The sequence below is a fragment of the Dermochelys coriacea genome, chromosome 2, assembly GCF_009764565.3.
Source record: "Dermochelys coriacea isolate rDerCor1 chromosome 2, rDerCor1.pri.v4, whole genome shotgun sequence".
Lineage (NCBI taxonomy): Eukaryota > Metazoa > Chordata > Testudines > Dermochelyidae > Dermochelys > Dermochelys coriacea.
Window position 1 is genome coordinate 206,480,105 of NC_050069.1, and position 19,321 is coordinate 206,499,425.

At 37.9% G+C, this 19,321-nt stretch overlaps 1 protein-coding gene across 3 annotated transcripts in view; it reads left to right on the forward strand.

Annotated features, from left to right (window-relative positions):
- CPVL (carboxypeptidase vitellogenic like) overlaps positions 1-19,321 on the forward strand; it is a 99,683-nt gene that overhangs the window by 23,546 nt on the left and 56,816 nt on the right. For all 3 annotated transcript variants that reach the window (XR_006279345.1, XR_006279344.1, XM_038391485.2), the window contains exons 7-11: positions 965-1,031; positions 10,327-10,449; positions 10,752-10,883; positions 15,081-15,176; positions 15,836-16,009. Coding sequence is in view for 1 of the 3 variants with exons in the window: in XM_038391485.2 (XP_038247413.1) it covers positions 965-1,031; positions 10,327-10,449; positions 10,752-10,883; positions 15,081-15,176; positions 15,836-16,009 (592 nt within the window). In the remaining 2 variants the exon portion in view is untranslated. The remainder of the gene's footprint in view (positions 1-964; positions 1,032-10,326; positions 10,450-10,751; positions 10,884-15,080; positions 15,177-15,835; positions 16,010-19,321) is intronic.

Below are 19,321 nucleotides of genomic sequence, written 5' to 3' on the forward strand. Positions count from 1 at the left end.
AAACTGATTTCAGCTGTCCCTTTATAGGTTTCACATTTTTCATGCATCCCACCCCCTTTCCTGCAATTCAGAGGCGAGGGGAAGGAAGGAAGGTCTAAAATCTTCATCAGAAATTTGGGTCTAGTTACAGGAAATTGAGCAGTAGTGGTCAATTTTTTAGCCGTCTATGAAACCTCTACCCTCTCATTTATTTATTTGTTGTTAGTTGCCTACTGTGTTAGCAACTTGACTCACTCTTTTATAATCCTAGTAATGGACCCTGTACCTTCAAAGTGTTGGGTGCCCAATTACGATTACAATGGTGTCTGTAGGTTATTCTGTGGCACCGCTTCAGAGAGAAGACAGAACCCTTCTTAGCTTGGGCATAAGTCAAAAGCAGTTGCAGTTTCCTCTTTCTGCCTTCTTTGAAAGGACAGCTTTGTTTCCTTTAGAAGCTATAAACTGTACTGTCATAGTTTGTAGACCTAGCTTCATCAGTTGAAACTGTCAAAATGAAGTTCCACTGAGATTGAAGTAAGAAACAAAAGTTAGTTAAACTTTAATGCATGGGTGGACATTATGCAAACTTCTCTCAAATGATTCAGGAAATTTCTAAATATTATGGTGTTTCAAAAAGTTTTACTCTCTAAGGGTCAATTTAAAAATGCTATGACCTGTGATCTCTAAATCTGCTGCATTTTCCAGAAAATCTGTGAACATTGGGGTAGAAGATTACTCGGTCCAGAACTATATATTTGACACGCTCATTAAACGAAGAGTAGGTTTAAAAACAAAAAACTCCAGAGACCCTAGTGATATGAGTTTTCTAATGGAGAGAGTATTAATCCTAACAAACATATCCTATAAAACTCCATATGGGATTCTGCTGTGTATTTGGAGTAAATCTACTTTAAAATGATGTTGCTTAATTGGGGTGAGATTAATTTCCATGTAGTCCTGATTTATACTTTTATTTATATTTCAGTGCACTCATCCAGTTTTTCCAGCTATTTCCAGACTATCAGAAAAATGACTTCTATGTTACAGGAGAAGTGAGTTCAGATAACTTTTTATTTTACTTTCAAGAAAACTGTCTGTCTTCATAATTACTTGTGAACATGAAGAATAAATTTTCATTGCCCTTACTCTGACAGCAGAGTACTTGGAGGCCAGTGAAAAGAATGATGGGGGGAGGAGAAAACATTGACTCCTCTCAGGAGAGGAGTGAAGTGGAGCAATCACTTTTTTTTCATGTAAAGCTTGTAGTCTTTTTGAAATATACTGTAATTCTTTAGGTATACCAATATCTGTTTCTTAACTTTTATACTGGCATATTTCACTCTCAAATGTACACTTTTCACTTTCTGACCTTACTGCTTCAGGATGATCAAATAGTAACTTTAAAAAGATGTATATCTCTTCTTTATGTATATCCAGGGAACAGTAGGCACGTATATCCTTTTCTTAATTTTATATATCCCTTTCCAGACACTGTTCTGAAAAGCAGTCTGTTAATGTGATCTTTCTCTTGGAAGTATATGGAAACAGGTCATCAGCTAATTTTCCAAAACATACTGTAGTTAACTTTTTGATGGAAAAGCTTTGGTTTATTGTTTCCATACACACTGCATTTATACTAGTAAGATTAAGGTCCTGCAAGGATCTGATCTTTGACTGCTGCGCTTTCCTATGACACATTTTTGCTTTAACTCCGTGAAAAATTAATGGCAAACTTTTGCACACCTTCAGTTTCGTAACAGTAGTTTCCCATTTTTGCAGCAGGAACTTTTAATTTCTCCAATTAGACAAATTTCAGTCTTGAATGGAAGCATCTAGTGAACTTTATTTTCAAATGATGCTTTTTGGCAATCTAACCTACAATTTTAAAATGCAGAAAAAACAACTTTGAAAATGACATGGGAGGGGTCCATGTTTAATTTCCCTTAAGGACTTCATAATTGATTTACTCAATCCACAAATAAAAATATGGCTTTCATAACTTTCAGTCCTGTATACTCCACAATGGAGCTAAAAGCCCTGCTTGCTTTCTTTGGTTTGTGCATAACCAACAGAAACAGTAATTGGTATGTAGCTAACAATTCAGATGCATGAGCCAGAAAGCTTGAGCATAAGCTCGCTCTCCCCTAGATGTCTGGGCTCTGCAGTGCCCACTAGAAGTAAATAATAAAAACTTATTTAATCAGAGAGGGGTAGAATGAAGTCCTATCCTGTGACCCTATGCACTTCAGTCTGGCTCCATTATGTGCCAGCTGAGTTGTCCAAAGTGCAGTCAGAGAACCAAATATGGCCTCTGGCTTTCTTTGTCCTGTAACCTCAAAATCAGGCAAAAACTGATCAACGGCAGGTTTTGTTGCTGTGGAACTCAGAGGCATTTCTATCGGTCTGTTAACAAAGACGCAAGTCCTGAACAATATTGTGGCGTTTGTTTGATGGCATGAACTCTACAGATCAGGTGTGACACCTGATGAGTTGCCAGTGCAGCACTCGCTGTGTCAAAGTTTATTTGCCCTTGGGCTATGTTAAACAAACCTTATTTATTATTAATAATTTTTATAATGGCCTAAAACTTAAGAAATAGGTCAAGAAATTTAAAATATGTCCATGACTAGTTCAGCTCCTAAGAAAAAGAATGTGTGTGCAGAACAGTTTTTTTTTTCTTTGGGGTTATAACTATTTTTATCTATTAAACTAAAAAGTTTGTAGGCTATTTTTCTCTCAAAAACCTTTGTCCATTTGATATATGACCCATGAAGATACATGTACCAGAACTTTAATTAGTGCATGCCTCTAAGCTGTATGACTAGGATTGAATAAATGTCTGTTTTCCTAGTCTTTTCCTCCACCCCAACTTTTTGAGCACACCAGCTGGCTTTAATGTCACTAAAGAAAGAAGTGTCTGATAACACACGGCTCAAGAATAAAACCTACTTAAAGAGTTCCATCTGCATTTAATTAATCTGCAGGAATCATTATTTTTAAATGTGCTTGTGAATCACTGCCTCTCCATGGTGAAAATTCTCAGATGCACTGTGCAGTGTAGTTGAAAATGTGAAATATAGTGAAAGCCTACTGCATATTAAAAGAGCTCCTGCATACAATTCACAGTGACTGAAACTGAGGGAGGGGAGTGGTTTGCCCTAAGAGAAAGGGCAAGAGTGCTTAGGGCTGTGACATGCAGCAGGAAAGGGTCTAAACACTTTTTATATTGTTACACGTCTTTTCAGTTTTGCAGGTATGTCCTGCCTCAAGGCTCAAACACAAATGAAGCAGGAGTCTCTTAGCCAAAATGGAGACTAAATGTATAAGAAAGGCAAACGCCTGGCTCGTCTCATCTGGGTTCCAGAATGGAAGAGAACCAACTCTATCACCCTTTCCTCCTTACTTTAGTGAGTTTAGTCCAGCTGTTTCCCAGCAGAGCCTTCCCAATTCTTGCTACCAGAATCCAGCCCCAACTCTTTAGTACGTCTTTGTGTGATATGTTGATAGGAATACAAGCAGGCTTAGCCTCCTTGCTATGCTCAGAGCAAGCAACTGGTCTTCCCTGTCAACTTCTGGATGGGGATTGGACTCCTCTATCACAGGGGCCAAGTGAGGTCAAATTAATAAATACCTTAGGAAACATTGAGTTGTCACTTAAAAGTAGGAAGAGAATAGACTAATAGTAATGTGGGACTCTCCCATGCTGAAATTCCTGTAGCCCTCCACTGTTAGGTTGGCAGGCAGAGAGCTCTTATGTGACAGAAGGATGGTGTGTGAGTGTAGATACTAATCTGGATGAGGAGCAAATGTCTTGAATGTCTGGTATCCTAAAGAATTCATGTGTATGGTTCTTCATGATGTCTATGGCTGAAGGCAGGTAAAAATTTCTTAGCTTGGTTGTAGATATTTTGTACAAGAACCATATGTAGGCTTACAGACGATTGAGACTTCAAGTGCAGCCTCACCATCTTTTGTCCAAGCTGCTTATGCTTCTGGAGATCACAATTAAACCCCAGAGGCCTATTGGCACAAGAAATTTCCAGAATACAGAAAGAAGTCGGAGTGTAGATTCCCCTCTTGCAGATAACCATCCGTGAATCAACTGGCACTCTGGCTGGGAAGGGAGATCAGATATGCCTCTGTATTTGGAGACCCTTTTTGAGCTCGTAGCTCCTATTATTTTTCTATTGTTCATTCTTCTGGTATGTTGGGCATTGCAGATGTCATATTTAAATAAAATCACTAGTACTAATGATGACATACCAAGATAATGTTGTGGTGTCATGGTTTGTGATCATCTGCTAGATATTTGCATTTGGGAGCCCTTGGACAGGAACTTTCAAACTTGGTTGCCTAAATTTAGGCACCAAAATCCACACTTGGGCACCAGTCCATGGCATGATGACTGAGCATGTGAAACTCCTGTTGAGCTTCATAGTGGCTGCGGGTGTTCAATATGTCTGGAAATGCCCCCTTTATTTTTCTATTTGTTGTAGGGTTTTCCAACACCCATCACCATTTCAGCACATCCCAGGTAAATTAGGTCTGCATGGGGAAGTTCTGTAGGCTGTCTTCTGCTCCTCTCCCTTTCCTGACTAAGGAGGCTCTGTGTGGGATATATTTGATTGTAGTTTTACATTGTGTTCAAATATGGCTCTAGGTATCTGAACTTGAGTGGCTAAAGATAAAAGTTTTGACCTTAGTCCCTAACAGTGCCTATTTTCTTCAGCAAGAAATCTGGTTACACACTTAATGGCTCTTGACGGGCTTTTGTGAAATGAGTAAGTGGCTGAAGTCCAGTTACTATTAGTCTGACATTGCAAAATGAACTACAGTATTTTGCATTCCTGTTGACCACCTGGATCCATATTCCAAAAGCTGAGTGTACATCTAATACAAGCAATCATCTGTCACCTTTGAGGTTTCTAGGTGAGGAATGAGAGATTCAGTACCACCACTGCCTGTATTATACATGTGGACTGTCTTCAATGCTGTTACTCTGGCACTTTTATTAACAAGCACTCAGTGAACTTTAATATTGTACTGTTCCTTCTGACTGGCCTTGGCCTTGATTCTCTTTAATCATAAAGCTTGAGGCATCATGTAAGGAGAATAGTGTTTCAAACTACTTAGACTCTTAATCCTTTCTGAAAGCTGTTTGTCTTTACTCAGCCACTTAAGGACTTGACTTTTAAATTAAATAGAATCAAAAAGCTGTCTCTACATATGAGCCTATGACAGATTGCTGTGTTGTATTAAATTTGATTGTGCTTGCCAAGTTTTGTTAACTATTGTTAGGATCTGATTTTAAAATTCTGTACCAAAGTCCACTTTAATTTCAAAAGGACAAAATTCTGTTTTTATTGTGGATTATTGTCTCTGTGCATTAGGTATGAAATAGGTAAAAACGAAGTGGCAAAGTATGTGGTGGGACATAAAAAGGAGTGTCATCTCTGGGTCAGATTTTCAAAATGAGGCAGTCTGAGCTATCAAATTCTTGTATGAGCAGTTTTTCATGCTTACATTTTTGCACATGCAAATTGAGTAGCTGGATGCCTAAAACTTCACGGAAGTGTAACTTGCATGAATACTTCAAAATTATATGAGCAAAAACTGAAGTTATAGCCCTTTTGAAAATGGGACTAAATGAATTGTGGAGTGTACCTACAGTATGCGTTGCTGAACTACTTTATAGTCACTGGCATTATAGAAAAAAGCTAATTGCTGATCTCTGCAACATCAATTTTGCTTTGAACAGTCATGCCTTAGGTTAAGTTAGTTGCTGGTTGCTGTAATATTTTTTGGCATTTAAGGGATACTTGCAATTTTATTTTAAAAATATAATACTTTAATCTACTTGTAAAAAAAATTGCCAATAACTTCTAAAATGCCCACATTCTCATAGTCTTTAAGGTCAGAAGGGACCATCATGATCATTTAGTCTGACCACCTGTGCATTGCAGGCCGCAGAACCTTACAGTTTATTTTCAATAAAAGTGCTGGTGTTGCCCCTTTCACAGTAACTTCATAAGAGAAAATAAACATATCATGCTTCAATTAGTCTTGCTTAAAAAAAAAAAAAGTAAAAGAAAGGCATGGGCTTAAGAGGTATAGGAATAATGGGATACAAGTTAAAAAGGATCCTGGAAAGCTATTTTCATTCGGGGGGGCGGGCGGAAAGGAATACAGAAAACCAAACCGAGTCTTGTGCTATAACAAGTCAACCTTCAAATAAACCACAGTCAGATGGGTGAGGAGCTCTCTGCTTGTTCCTTCTCTTGTCTGTTTAGGCATACACAGAGCAGAGAGTGCTTTTAGGGCTTTTGCAAGCCATGTGCTTGTGACCAGGCTGTCATTCATGCACATGCCTCATTGAAAAGGAGATATTTCAAACAAATCTGTTGGCAACATAAGTTTAGAGATTCTCTATAGGGAAAACACTTCAACGATATTTTCTTGTTTGTTTAGATTGTATGCCCTATAGGGGAGGGACTGTATGTACATGGGGTAGTAGTCTTGATCTCAATTGGGCCCTGTAAATGCTGCTGTAATACAGTAGTAAATAATATGTGGGAGCCTAAACCAGACAGTACATTGGCTTGCTTGTTTTTTACTCTTCTCTGAACTGTATTTTTTTTCTGAGGTTCTTTTTGGGGATACAAATCTGTTTGCACGTTCAAGTGTGTTGGCAGGCTATATGGTCTATAGCAGTGGTTCTCAACCAGGGGTCTGAGGCTCCCTGGGGGCCATGAACAGGTTTTAGGGGGGCCCCCAAGAAGGGCCAGCATTAGACTTGCTGGGGTCCAGGGCAGAAAGTCAAAACCCCACTGTCTGCAGCTGAAGTTTGAGTAATGGGGCCCCAGGCAATTGCCCAACTTGCTACACTCTAACACTGTCCCTGGGTTTTATATACAGAAAAACAGTTGTGGCACAGGTGGGCTATGGAGTTTTTATAGCATGTTGGGGGGGGGCCTTAAAAGAAAAAGGTTGAGAACCCCTGTTATATAGATTATAGCTCTGGGAACCATTCACTATTCAGCCAGCAGGAGGGGCACAATCCATCTGGCTTTTCAATAAACAAACGCAATGTATTTTAGGGTCCTTCTAGAAGAAGCAATATGGTAGCTATTATGTCTGCTTTATTTAACTTTTAATTGAAGAATTTGAGTGACATTTCATGCCAAATAGTCTGGGCCCAAACTTTGTTGACAATATGGCTTTTCAGATTATAAAGCTATAAAGTTATAAATTTCTCTGTCTAAAGTTTCTCTATTTCTAATTACATCTCTCTCTCCCCGCTCCCCCCACCCATTTCCCTCACTGTCTGTTTGGTCATAAAGGTCTGAGGTGAATTCTTGGCTTTTCTGAAGTCAATGGCAAAACTCCCATTTTTAGTTAAATAGGGACAAGATTTCACCCTTGGCCTACGCATAAAGTTGAACCTCTTTTGACTAAATTGGCTTAAATATAATACTTCGTAGTCAAGCTTGCCCTTGCAAGCTAAAGTGATAGAACACAGATTTAAGCAGATGTGTGTCCATGCAAGGATTTGCATTGGTGTAATTCACTAGTGCAAGTTTGGGCCCTTAGGCTGTCTGTTTTTTAAAGAATTCCATTTTGTAGGTAGGTAATATTTAGAGACCGCTCTTTTGTCTAAAGAAAAGGAGTACTTGTGGCACCTTTGAGACTAACAAATTTATTTGAGCATAAGCTTTTGTGAGCTACAGGTCACTTCATCGACAGCGTGGTAACTAACTATATCTAAGAACTGTGGCAGAGTAAATCCTCTAGCAATAGTAATTGCTAATTCATGTGTAATTCTGCTCAAAGGACATAGTTTTCATTATAGTTTTGTTCTCTGCAACTACACGGTCTCTGAAGGGGCAGATTCCAGTTTGGCTTCTCAACTGGGGAAGCCATTTCTTTGCTAATAACAATTGGCAGGAGCATAATAAATCTGCAGAAGTTTGTTTTTAAAAAAAAAAAAAAAAATTACAGGATAGTATGGGTGAGACCGTGCCTGACACTATCCTCAAGAAGGCTAGTTTTATTATTCTTTGCACTTCAGGATGGTCTGTTTTCCAGTTTTCATAGGAAAAGGTGAATAAATATAGCCTAAAACACCGAGGACACTTAAACAAGTGTGTTTTCATAAAGTAAAACATGCAGTCTGCTCTCTGTGGAAAAACGAAGATACTGTGTCAGTCCACTTGCCTACCCCATTACTCACCATGTGCTGTCAGTTTCATTGAGTTAGCATAAATTAGATTTCAGTCTTGCTGGATCATTTTGCCTGCAAAAGGTATAGTACTCCCGTCTGGCACCATACAAATATGTTCCCACTGTAATTTATAGTGGTACTAAATAGTCCATATTTTATAATCTACCTGAAACTGTGCTATAGGAACTTGCAGTGTTAAGTTTATATGAATAAGTAGACTTCTGACTAATACATTCATAGATTTGAGAGACATTCTGTCTCTTCCTCTGAAGGTACGATGGAATTTAAATTTTTGTGTCTACTTCATGGGCTCTTCTGTTCTCCTTCTCTAGCATTATGGCATTAAATATACCCATACAATCTTACTATAGTTGAAAAGCTGTATCCAAAAGCCTTAAAGGTGGCCAGATTCCAGTTTAGCCTTGCCTCTAGATGCTTGTTCCACAGCCAAACTCCTTCAACAGAGAAAATACCTTCTTTGGATCTTGCATGCTTATCCCATTGCTTTGTCAGTTGTTTGTCACAGAAGAGCCTTGCCAGGTCATGGATGCAGACAGAATAGCTGATGTAGCTGGGACATGACTTGGTGGTGAGCTTTGATGATCAGTCTTTAGAAGATAGAATAGGTTGAAGCCAATGGGTGATATGTTTGCCTGAAGGGGAAGGCTACTGCCTTTGCCTTTCTTCCAGTGTCAGCCCCAATTTGTGATCAGATTCTTGTCTGAGAGGAAGGAATGAGGTTTCTTAGCAAGCTGAAGGCAAAAGGCATTTTTTTCTTTTGCAACTGATGATGCTAATTATTGGTTTTAACCTAGAGATGAGTCTAGCATGATTTAGAGTCGTTACGGTATTCTGAACAGGGGATAGAAGCTTTTGATGGAAGGTCTGGGAGAGGGCAGGGGAAAGAGTGGTTTGAGTACCAGGAAGTAGTATTAAACATGTATACCTTTCCTAAAGGTATTGTCACTGAGTCCGTACTTGGATTCAACATTTATGATCTCGCAGTTGCTCTAAGATTGATGTCTATTTAAATCTAATTATGATTGAGTGTATTGGCAATGCTTCTGTGTCAGATGAATCCAGGGGACAAATTGGGAGGAAAAGAATTGTGGAATTCTTCCAAGCTCCACCTACAAAATAAGCCATTTGTGACTCTCCAGAATGAGATGCTGCTCGCAGTAGATTGTGCAGAGTTTCAAAATATGATTGTGCATGCTATGAACTCTACTAGGCTAGCAGCTTGGCTCTCCCTTGATGAGGCTTGAGTATGACCAATGGTTCTGCTGGAATCCTTGGCCTTGGTTCTTGAAAGCGAAAGAAGGTCTCCCAAACATCTCCTGCTTGTGGCACCAAATGAGACATCACTCTCAGTAAATTGTGCAAGTCTATGTCCTTGTCTACACTATGCTGGTAAAATTATACCAGGAAAATCCGGTGGTGTGGTTGTAATTATACTGGTATGAAAATGCTTATACCAGTATAGCTTATTCCATTTCATTGAACTGGCATATATACTGTGATACACCAGTATAACTACCTCCACCCTAAAGCTTTTGCTGGCGGAACTATGTTGATTTAAAAAAAAAAAAAAAACCCTCACTCCTGATTGATATAGCTGTGCCTGTAAAATTTAAGTGTATATCGGGCCTTAAAACATAAACATCCATATTAACAATCTTAAATGGCCCTCTGAGTTAACGTCTATGTTAGGCATATTACCTACTGCCCTGTACTAGCCCAGTCCAACCCAAGGATAAACCTGACCCGGGCCAGGTATGAGATCTTTAGCCAAACTATTTTAGAGTGGGATTTCTATGGGATTTGGATGTGCATTTTCCATTATAAATAATGGAAATGGGTGATTCCAACTCCTTAGGGTTTGACTATTTCAACCTTAATGTCTTAAATCATTTTTGATGATGAATTTATTTAAACTATGTGTTCATCAGGAATAAATTAGCTGCATATCAGTGAGGGGTAGAAAATAAAGAATGGAAACCTGCAGTAACTCTATAAAAGTGAAATAAAATATTGTTAGTTTGTCTAATGTAGAAATACTCAAGTTGTAATACACAATAAAGCAATATTATTTCAAACTGAATCACCTACAATTCCATTCTCTCCAGTCTTATGCAGGGAAATATGTGCCTGCTATTGGCTACTACATCCATACCCATAGTTCCAAAGCCAAAGTTAAGATCAACTTCAAAGGAGTTGCTATTGGTGATGGTTTCTGTGACCCTGAAATGGTAAACTTTACATATTTTTTCTATTTTTTTTTTTACTTAATTAAATGGAGTGCTTTTCTCATATTACAGTCCTATCTAGATAAAAGGTAGTTGTTTCCCAAGTGACTTCTTAATTACTTTAAACCATTTAATATTTGCCAAATGTTTCCAAACATCAAGTTACTAGATCAATTTTTTTTTTAATTAAAATTTTACTCAGTTGAGTTCAGTGACTGATTTAGAATTTTAAAAAGGCGATCTTGGAAAAGTAAAATATGCCTTCCTAAGCTATCAGCTTCCTTTTTTGTGTGCCTGTCTGGTAGATGCTGGGTGGCTATGCAGAATTCCTGTACCAAATTGGCTTGGTGGATGAGAAGCAGAGGGAGTATGTCCAGCAGCAGACTGACCTGGGAGTAATTTATATCCAGCAGAAGAAGTGGATGAAAGCCTTTGAAGTATGTATCAGAGGCCCCCATGTTGGCCTTTAGCAATTAAAACCATCTGAACTGAGTAAGGGGTCAGAAAGAAGCATAACGAAGATCAGAAGTTTGATGCTGGAGAAGGTGCCCATTATAACGTGGCGGGGGGGGGGGGGGAAGAGGGAGTAGAGAATGAAAGGAAAGAAAAGGACTGTCCATAGAATTTGTTTTGGCCTCATTTAAAACAGAGAGGCTTTAGAATATGTTTATACAGTCCTGTCTTTCATTAACTGTTTTTGTTTCTTTAACTAAATGCTTGCATGCCCTGAAGGTTTAACTTGCCCATGGAACTTAGAAGAAATGCTGTCTAGAGAGCTGCTGCATATACTTGAACGTGCTGTTAAACCTTTTATATTCAAAAATAGTGGCTGCATTTCATAGATGTGTTAATCAGTGTCTGCAAGGAATATTGCTTAGTGGTTCGTGGATGCCCATGTTGCAAGAAGTGGTGGTGTCCAAGATTACGGCGCATAGATGTTTTCTCTACACGAAGTACAGATGCCCCCCGACTATACGCAATCGTTCCGTTCTGGAAAGCCTTGCGTAACTCAAATTTTGCATAAATCGGAAACATATATCCGTACCTTACACAAAAATTTGCGCAACTCGAAAAGCCTGCTTATGGAACTTTTTCCATAAGTGCCAATTTGCGTAAATTGGGTCTTGCGTAACCCGGGAAGCATCTGTAACTCGTTGGAAGTGCATTATAGTAACTGTTCTGAGTTTATAATCTCTGTTTTTTAAATAAGTAACTTTTCTTTTTTACAATTTAAGCATTATAACGGGAGAATATGCATCGTATTTATGATGTGGATATTTTCTGGTTAGACACTTTTTTAATATACAGATAACACTTCTCACAATGTTTGCAAAATAGGATTAAAATAAGAAAACTGTTACATTTTTAGGGAAAAGATCTCCCCAGAGGTTGGGTAAGTAGCTTGGCAGTGGATTACTTGTGGGATGCTCAGACACTACAGTACTGAGGGCCATATAAGTACTTAAGATTGATAGTTAAGCACTATAATCAAAATTTAGGCATGTAAATAGAAGTGGCCTGACACTTAAAGATGAACACCTGCAGCTCCCTTGATTTCAGTGAGAGGGATTGTTAAGCACTTCTGAAAGTAAACACCCTTCCATTTTGACAGGTTTCAGAGTAGCAGCCATGTTAGTCTGTATTCGCAAAAAGAAAAGGAGTACTTGTGGCACCTCAGAGACTAACAAATTTATTTGAGTGTAAGCTTATGCTCAAATAAATTTTAGTCTCTAAAGTGCCACAAGTACTCCTTTTCTTTTTGTCTTGTATTTTGGTGGCTAAATATGGATTTTTGGAGCCTAGATTAGGTACCCAGCTGTGGAAGTCTTGCACTATGTAGTTACTAGAGGTTAAAATTTTGAATCATCTTTGGTCACAAGGTGCCAATTTCAAACTTGTGACTAGTGGAAATTTGCTGTATCACCATTCAGAATCAGCTAGCTTTGCTCATGAATAAAGAGCACTGTGTGGGGAAACTGGCACAATGGCTACTAACAGTGTCCATCATGCCAGAAAATGTACCAAATATAAAAGTTTGAACCTGTTTCTCAACCCCACACAAATAAAATGCTTGAATCATAATATTTATAAGGTCCTTTATCTTAGCCTGGAGGATAAGGTTTCTTCAACACCTCAGAGGCCGGTATTTACTCTTCAACCCAAACAGTTCTAATCTGAAACCCTGACCCAACTGACTTCTGGATTTCTAGGGCTGATGTCAATGGGGCCAGGATTTCACCTCTAGACACTAAAGACCTGGTCCTGTGAAGTTCTGCATACCATCCATTTCCACTGTGGGATAAAGGCTCATGTGTATTTTGTATTCATGCCATAATACAGATGAACTAAATAGGTTGAATAACAGGGTGTTGCAAAAGCTTGTGTATTTGTCATAGGAAAATAAACTTTGAAGATAGCTTTTGTAACCTTGCAGTAAAAAGTTATTAGGCCATGAAGCTGATTTACACCAGCTGGGTATCTAGCCCATTAATTTTTGTCTCAGTGAAAATGAAGAAACATGTCAGCTTCCAAAGTGAAAGAAGAGGTTTAACCTATCCACTTCAATACGTTTGAAACATTTCTGCATATTCCACTTGCATATTGTATCTGTACAAGAAATAAAAGTTACTACAATAGTTACTACAATTGCTTTAAGAGTACCAGTACCTGTTTGTTCAGGGCAGATGTTTGTCATAAACACATCTCATTAATAGATATTTGAGCTTGTTGCTGCTGGCTGCCATCTTAAATGACCTTATTTGTGGCACTAGTAATTTTGGAGAAATGCAAGATGTTGTAAACTGGGCTTGAACCTGTCTTTGATTGTTGAAACAAGCTTTAACTTTGATCTTTAAAAATGAGTTAGCATGAAGGACTGGCTGTGGGAGCAAAAGTGAAGGACTGAACATTTTGTAATGGATGTAATGATAAATGTGTTTACAGTATATTACTAGAATAAATTACACTTCCACCCAACTTGAATTTCTGAGAAGGAAAAATACAAAAGTTAAATGACAAAGTGGCAGATTTCAAAGAAATGCATTCCTTAAGGATAACTTTCAGTTGGTACGGATTTCAAACCTGATTTTTTTTAAAAAACCCTCAAAAGTCAAGAATAATTTTGCTTCTATAGTGTATCTTTCATGCAAACAGTAATTCAGCACTTATGGTTAATTCTTGTTTGATAAAATATTAAAATTAATTTTGAATTCAAAGCTTGTGACTGTCAGTATGACATGACAGTTATTTTTATAACACAACATAGGGATGCCAACGTGATTTATAAAATAATAGTTCAAATTCATTTCTGTTGGAGTGGGGCACAAGTTCTTGTTCTGCACATGTGAATCTTGCCTTCGTTTCTTTACATTTGTGTACATTTATGTTTTCACTTCAGGGAGTCAGTGGTGATGGCTGAGGGTTGGGCAAAGTGGTGTCTGAACTATCATGGGTCTAGCTTCAATAATCTCAATCTTTCTTTTTCTCTTAGAAGCATATGTAGTTGCATTTATTACATGTTGAACTGTTTAATGCTTCAGTATATGCTTCTAAGACAAAAAACAGCTTTACTTTGCATAAGGATACATGTTGAAGTGGCTAAACCTTTTATAAAAAGGATCAAGCTAAGTATTGAAAGGCTTCCTATGGATTTTTAATGGGACTTAGAACAAGCTCCAAGAATAATCTGGTAAGGATCCAGATTGCAAAATTCCCAGGGTTCTAATTTCCTTTTTCTAGCTAATGGGACTAAATTGGTTTCTAGGCAAAATATCTTATTTTATTCCAAGTTCTTGTCATATCTTTTTAATTGTTGGTAATATCACAGAGTTGATGATAAAGCTCCTTAAGCTTCAAAATCTTCTAGTCAACCCACCATCTAGATGGGTAACAGACCCAACCTGTTGAACCAAGGTAAGGGGCAAATTCCGGATCAGAAGGCCTTTTTGAGAATGCTCTCACCATGGGCACATAAATCAGGGATAATTGGTCTGAAGATTCCAGCTGCTTAAAGTGATAAAGCCATAAAGAGCTTAATATTGCAAAGAAACCCCTTGAATTGTACCCAGAACCCATCTGGAAGCCAGTGCAGTCTGTGAAGGATAAATGTATGACACTAAATGAGAAGGCAGAATGCATCTGTCCTAGACTGAGATTTTTGAGTGGTTTTCAGGTGTAACCCATATTCCAATCTGAAATCATCAGGTAGCAAACTAAAAGTAAAACTCGTGTTTAGAAGCCATAAATAAATATACAAGTAATCATAACTATAGACAGGCAAGCCCATATACTGCATAAATAGCAGTGAATTCTTTTTCATCATCAAATGGTTAACCTTTGGACTTCCCTTTGCAATACACATAGATGAAAGTGTAGACTGTAAAGATATTTACATTATTTAGAGGCAAATTTAGGTTCATGAACCATGAAACTATATTTCTGAAATTGACTGAAAAAGATTCTGTTCTCTTATAATTGTGGCTTTAGCATTGGAAACTTAAATAGCTTTCTAATGGAATGAAATTCATATTTAACTTCATTAAGAACATGACATAAAGAGCAAGTTTAATTGAGAAGCAGTTTTGATTTTATGTTTTTATTTTAAATAATATGTTTATCTTGGTTTCTCCCTCCAGGTATTTGATACTTTATTGAATGGTGATGAAACAAATTCTTCCTACACTTGGAATGTTACAGGATGTAGCAACTACTTTAACTTTTTGCAGTGCCAGGTAAACTTACTATTGCAATAACCAAAACAAAAGAAATTTACTGTCTAACATAAGCAAATGTCTTATTCTATATGTCAGGGTTAGGAAATTGCCTGACTGTAGTAAAGGTGTGTGTATAAATGTAATTTAGTGCCAGTCTACCCACACACCTAAGCACATGCTTAGCTCAAAGTATGAGTTGTCCCACTGACTTCAAAGAAAATATTCACATGCTTAAAGTTAAGCACTTTAGCTGATCAAGGCCTTACTCAGGTTAAACACTTGGTCTGTAAGCCATCTTTTGTAGAATGCACTTTTGCAATGTTAGAGAGCTGCTATATATTTCACAAATTCAAGCCTGATCATGTTTGGTAATAGAATGATCTCTGATGGGAGTTGAATTCCTTTCCATATACAGCAGAAATAGAACAGTATGGCATATAAAATATGTGGTAATAAGTCAGTTTAGACATCCCCTTCCATTTTCTCTTTAGGCTCAAGAAGAGCTGGGGGGAGGGGGGACCTTCTCCTTTATTGTAGCTTATTTTAGAGTATCAGTGGACTCACTCGCTAATGTCTTGAATAAACAAGAGTTGGCAGGGGTCAGGGGTTTTGATCTTGATGTATGTGGTCACACTGCTGAAAATTGTGTTTTGTTTAATGCAGATTTCTTGTAACAGGAGCCTGCTGACCAGGAATATTTTGGAGCGTTTTTATCACTTTCAGAAGTGAGGAAAGCTATCCATGTGGGAAATCTTACCTTCCATGATGGGTCTACAGTTGAGAATCGTTTGCTTGAAGATGTGATGAAGACAATAAAGCCATGGTTGGCTGTAATTATGGATAATTACAGGGTAAGAAAGTAATAGCTTCTAACTTCCTATTCTGGGGGTATATCTTCACTACAGAATTAACCCAGGCTCTTATCCCTAACCTGCTCCGGTGTGTGCACACAAACCTCGGACCAGAGTATGGTGCTTTCAACCCAGGCTAACTGGCCCATCCTGGGGTCTAAGCTAAAGCTCAAGTGTTGTTATCACGTTAGGCAGTAACCCACCCACTTTTCAGGCAGGATGTAGTCTATCTAGTGCTGGTAGCCTGTTGGAAACGTCAGTGGAAGAAATCAAAAATAGCTTGGTATCAGGAATGAATAGATGAAAGTTGTACAGTAAATTTTTGGTAAACAAGATTGTGTCTTGGTAGGTGTTCACCAACTATCTGAGCTCTGACATGGCTGAATTGTCATTAAGTGAGCAATAATGTACTTAGAAATATAGTTGGGAATTAACACATCATAATTTATTGTGGGGGATATGTGAAGAAAAAAGAATGCCATGTGGTACTTGTAGTGATGAAAATGGGACCAACTGGTCTTTAACAGACCATAATAACGTATAGATTAAGAGCTACATACCTGCCATTTTCCCACTGGACACTTGGAGTTGTATCAAGAATGCACACAACTATTATTTGTAGCACCCACTCTGTTCTTAGTTAAACCATTCTCATTTTTCTTTTGACAATGTGGTATTAATAACTAATAATCTGACTTTGAAAAAAACATTAAAATCAAGCTTTTAATGCTTGGTTTAGCCTATTGAAAAGTCGAGGGCCCAGATAATCCATTATGGCTGAAAGGGATGGCCCAGTGCAGTTTGGGAGAGGTCAGGGTGCAAATGTGGCCTTTATGTTCCTCAGTCCTGTGCGAATCCTGTACTGGGTTCAGTCCTCTGGCCTAATATATCGGATTTAAAGGCTGCTCTGACGTTGCACTGGCTGCCAGCAGCCGCAAAGGTGCAATATGGCAGCGAGGGATCAGCATTGCATAGGCAAGCTCTGGCCACATTTGCAATGTTGGGACCAAAACCTCTTCATGACATCCCAGGATCTGGGCCAAGATTCTTAAATGTAGTTGTGAAGCCAAGGGATGTGAGCTCAGAAGAAAGTGCAGATTTCTTGTTTTTGAAACTACAGTAGTCATTTTACTCAACTCAGTAGTCTGAGGTAAGAACCACTTGTTACAAAACTTGTGAGTTTATTTCAATTTTTAAATCTCTCCTCTTCTGAAAGTTTGTCATGTCTAAATTATTTTGCTCATCTGTGGCTCTGTTTTTTGCTATATATCTCTTGAGAGCTTAGCACGGTATTCAAGGTATACAATTGATTATATAATGATTTCAATACTCGTTCTTTATATAATATGTACTTTATTTACCTGTTTGACAATTGCTGTCCATTTAGCAGATATTTTCATTGAGTTGTCCAGAGTGACACCCAACAGGTGTTAGTGGTTACAACTAATTTAGAACCTAGCACAATATGCTTTGTTTTCCATTTGTCAAAAGTGAATTTCACCTGTTGTTGTTAATGCTGCCTGGTTGCCTAGTTGTGTGTGTTCTCTCTGAAGTGCCTCAATTTTCTCCAGTCTCAACTAAGTAATAATTTTGTATCCTTGGGGAAATTTTGCCACCTCACTCTTCAGCCCTCTTCTGGAACACTAGTGCGTATATTTAGCACTGTTTTCTTTATCTATCGCGGGGGTGCTCCACTATGATTTTTTTTTCCATACTGAAAACAGGCTGTTCATTCCTACTCCTTGTTTTCTACCTCTCGACCAGTTTTTTGTACAGTACTTTTATCATTCATTAGCTCCTTAGCTATTTGCTTTTCAAATTCCTTCTTACTCTCAGTTCCCATCTTCCATTTTTCCTGCCATTTTTTGTTCCTCTCACTTGGGCTGAATTTCTATTTTCTGAAGGATACCTGTGTGTCTCAACTAACCTCCAGATGGTTTATCATTAAACCAAACCTAGAGGAGTTTGCTTCCTTTTTTGTTTAGTTGTATGCCTACCTCCTGTAACTCCTTTTACAGAAGCAGCACTTGTGGTTACATAATTGATCTTACATTTCTTAAGCAAAACAAAATGATCTGTTGCATAAGAACTACTCAACAGGAAGAGCAGGACAGGCAAAACTGGTGGGAAAAGTGCAGTCTTAGTGGGAAGGGGAAAGTGGCAGTCAGGAGTTAGGGAAACTATCCAGAATATTCTAGCTGCTTTGTGCTTCTCTTGACTGGGGTGCAAAGTTACAGTTCAAGGAGAAAAAGGTTGTAATGTTCATGCTATATACCTTTAAATAATTAAATAGTACATTGTAGCATTTTCTTTAGGATTCTACATTGTAGGAAATATTTAATTCTAAAAACACAGGAATTCCCACAAAAATTACATTAAATTGGAGTTAAGGTTGTGAATATATCAATAATTTCAGTAAAATTTTATAGTGATATAATTATACAAGAAACAAGTATTACAAACCATGAAATTCAGAGTTCAGGTTCAACTTAAAAGAAATTCATGTTAAGATATGAAAATACGTAAAATACTCAAACAACCTTAACTCTGCTCTATAGTGACACTGGGGGGGCCCTCGGAAATAGCCAATAGAAACTGAAAAAAATCAGTCTTTTAAAAACAGTTTAATCTGTGAATAAGAACACTAAAAGATGACACTAATTGTATGCTTATTGCATGGCATCAAAACAGGGCAAAATTAAGGTTGTTGAAGTGTGATATTCTTTTAGAAAATGAGATGTCAGAGGATCTCTGTAGTAGTCTGGAGTATTAACTGTACATATTTCTTTACTACATAGGAATGAAACATTATTACAGTAATGTACAAAAGGTTTTCTGTGGGGGGGAAAAATCCCTTCGATATAATTATTGCTTCAGAAGGGCTACTGGAATTACTGGTAAAAATTGGAGAGAAAGCAAAGTTAGTGATTCTAAATGGGCACTTTCTCTTCATACTATATTCTTGCTGGAACCCCAGATGGGTAATTTCTGTCAACATATTTATTTTGATGGATTGCTATTACAAGAGGGGTAGTTCGGATGCATTGGGAAGGCTCTTGGCTAGAACAGCTTACAGCTCGGACTAGTAAAGTACAATAGGTCCTCATGGGAAGCAGAACCTCATAAATCTCTTGCTGTTTCCTCTTTTTAGATTCTTCTCAGATATTTAGTGTGTTCCAGAAGACTGAAAAGGGTTTTGACTGCTGTTTCCTATATTTTTTTTTTTTAACTGAAGACAAAGGCTGCAAAATCTTATCTTGCAAACTGAACAATCGTTTGATTTGTGTGCGCACACATGCTTGTCTATGCATT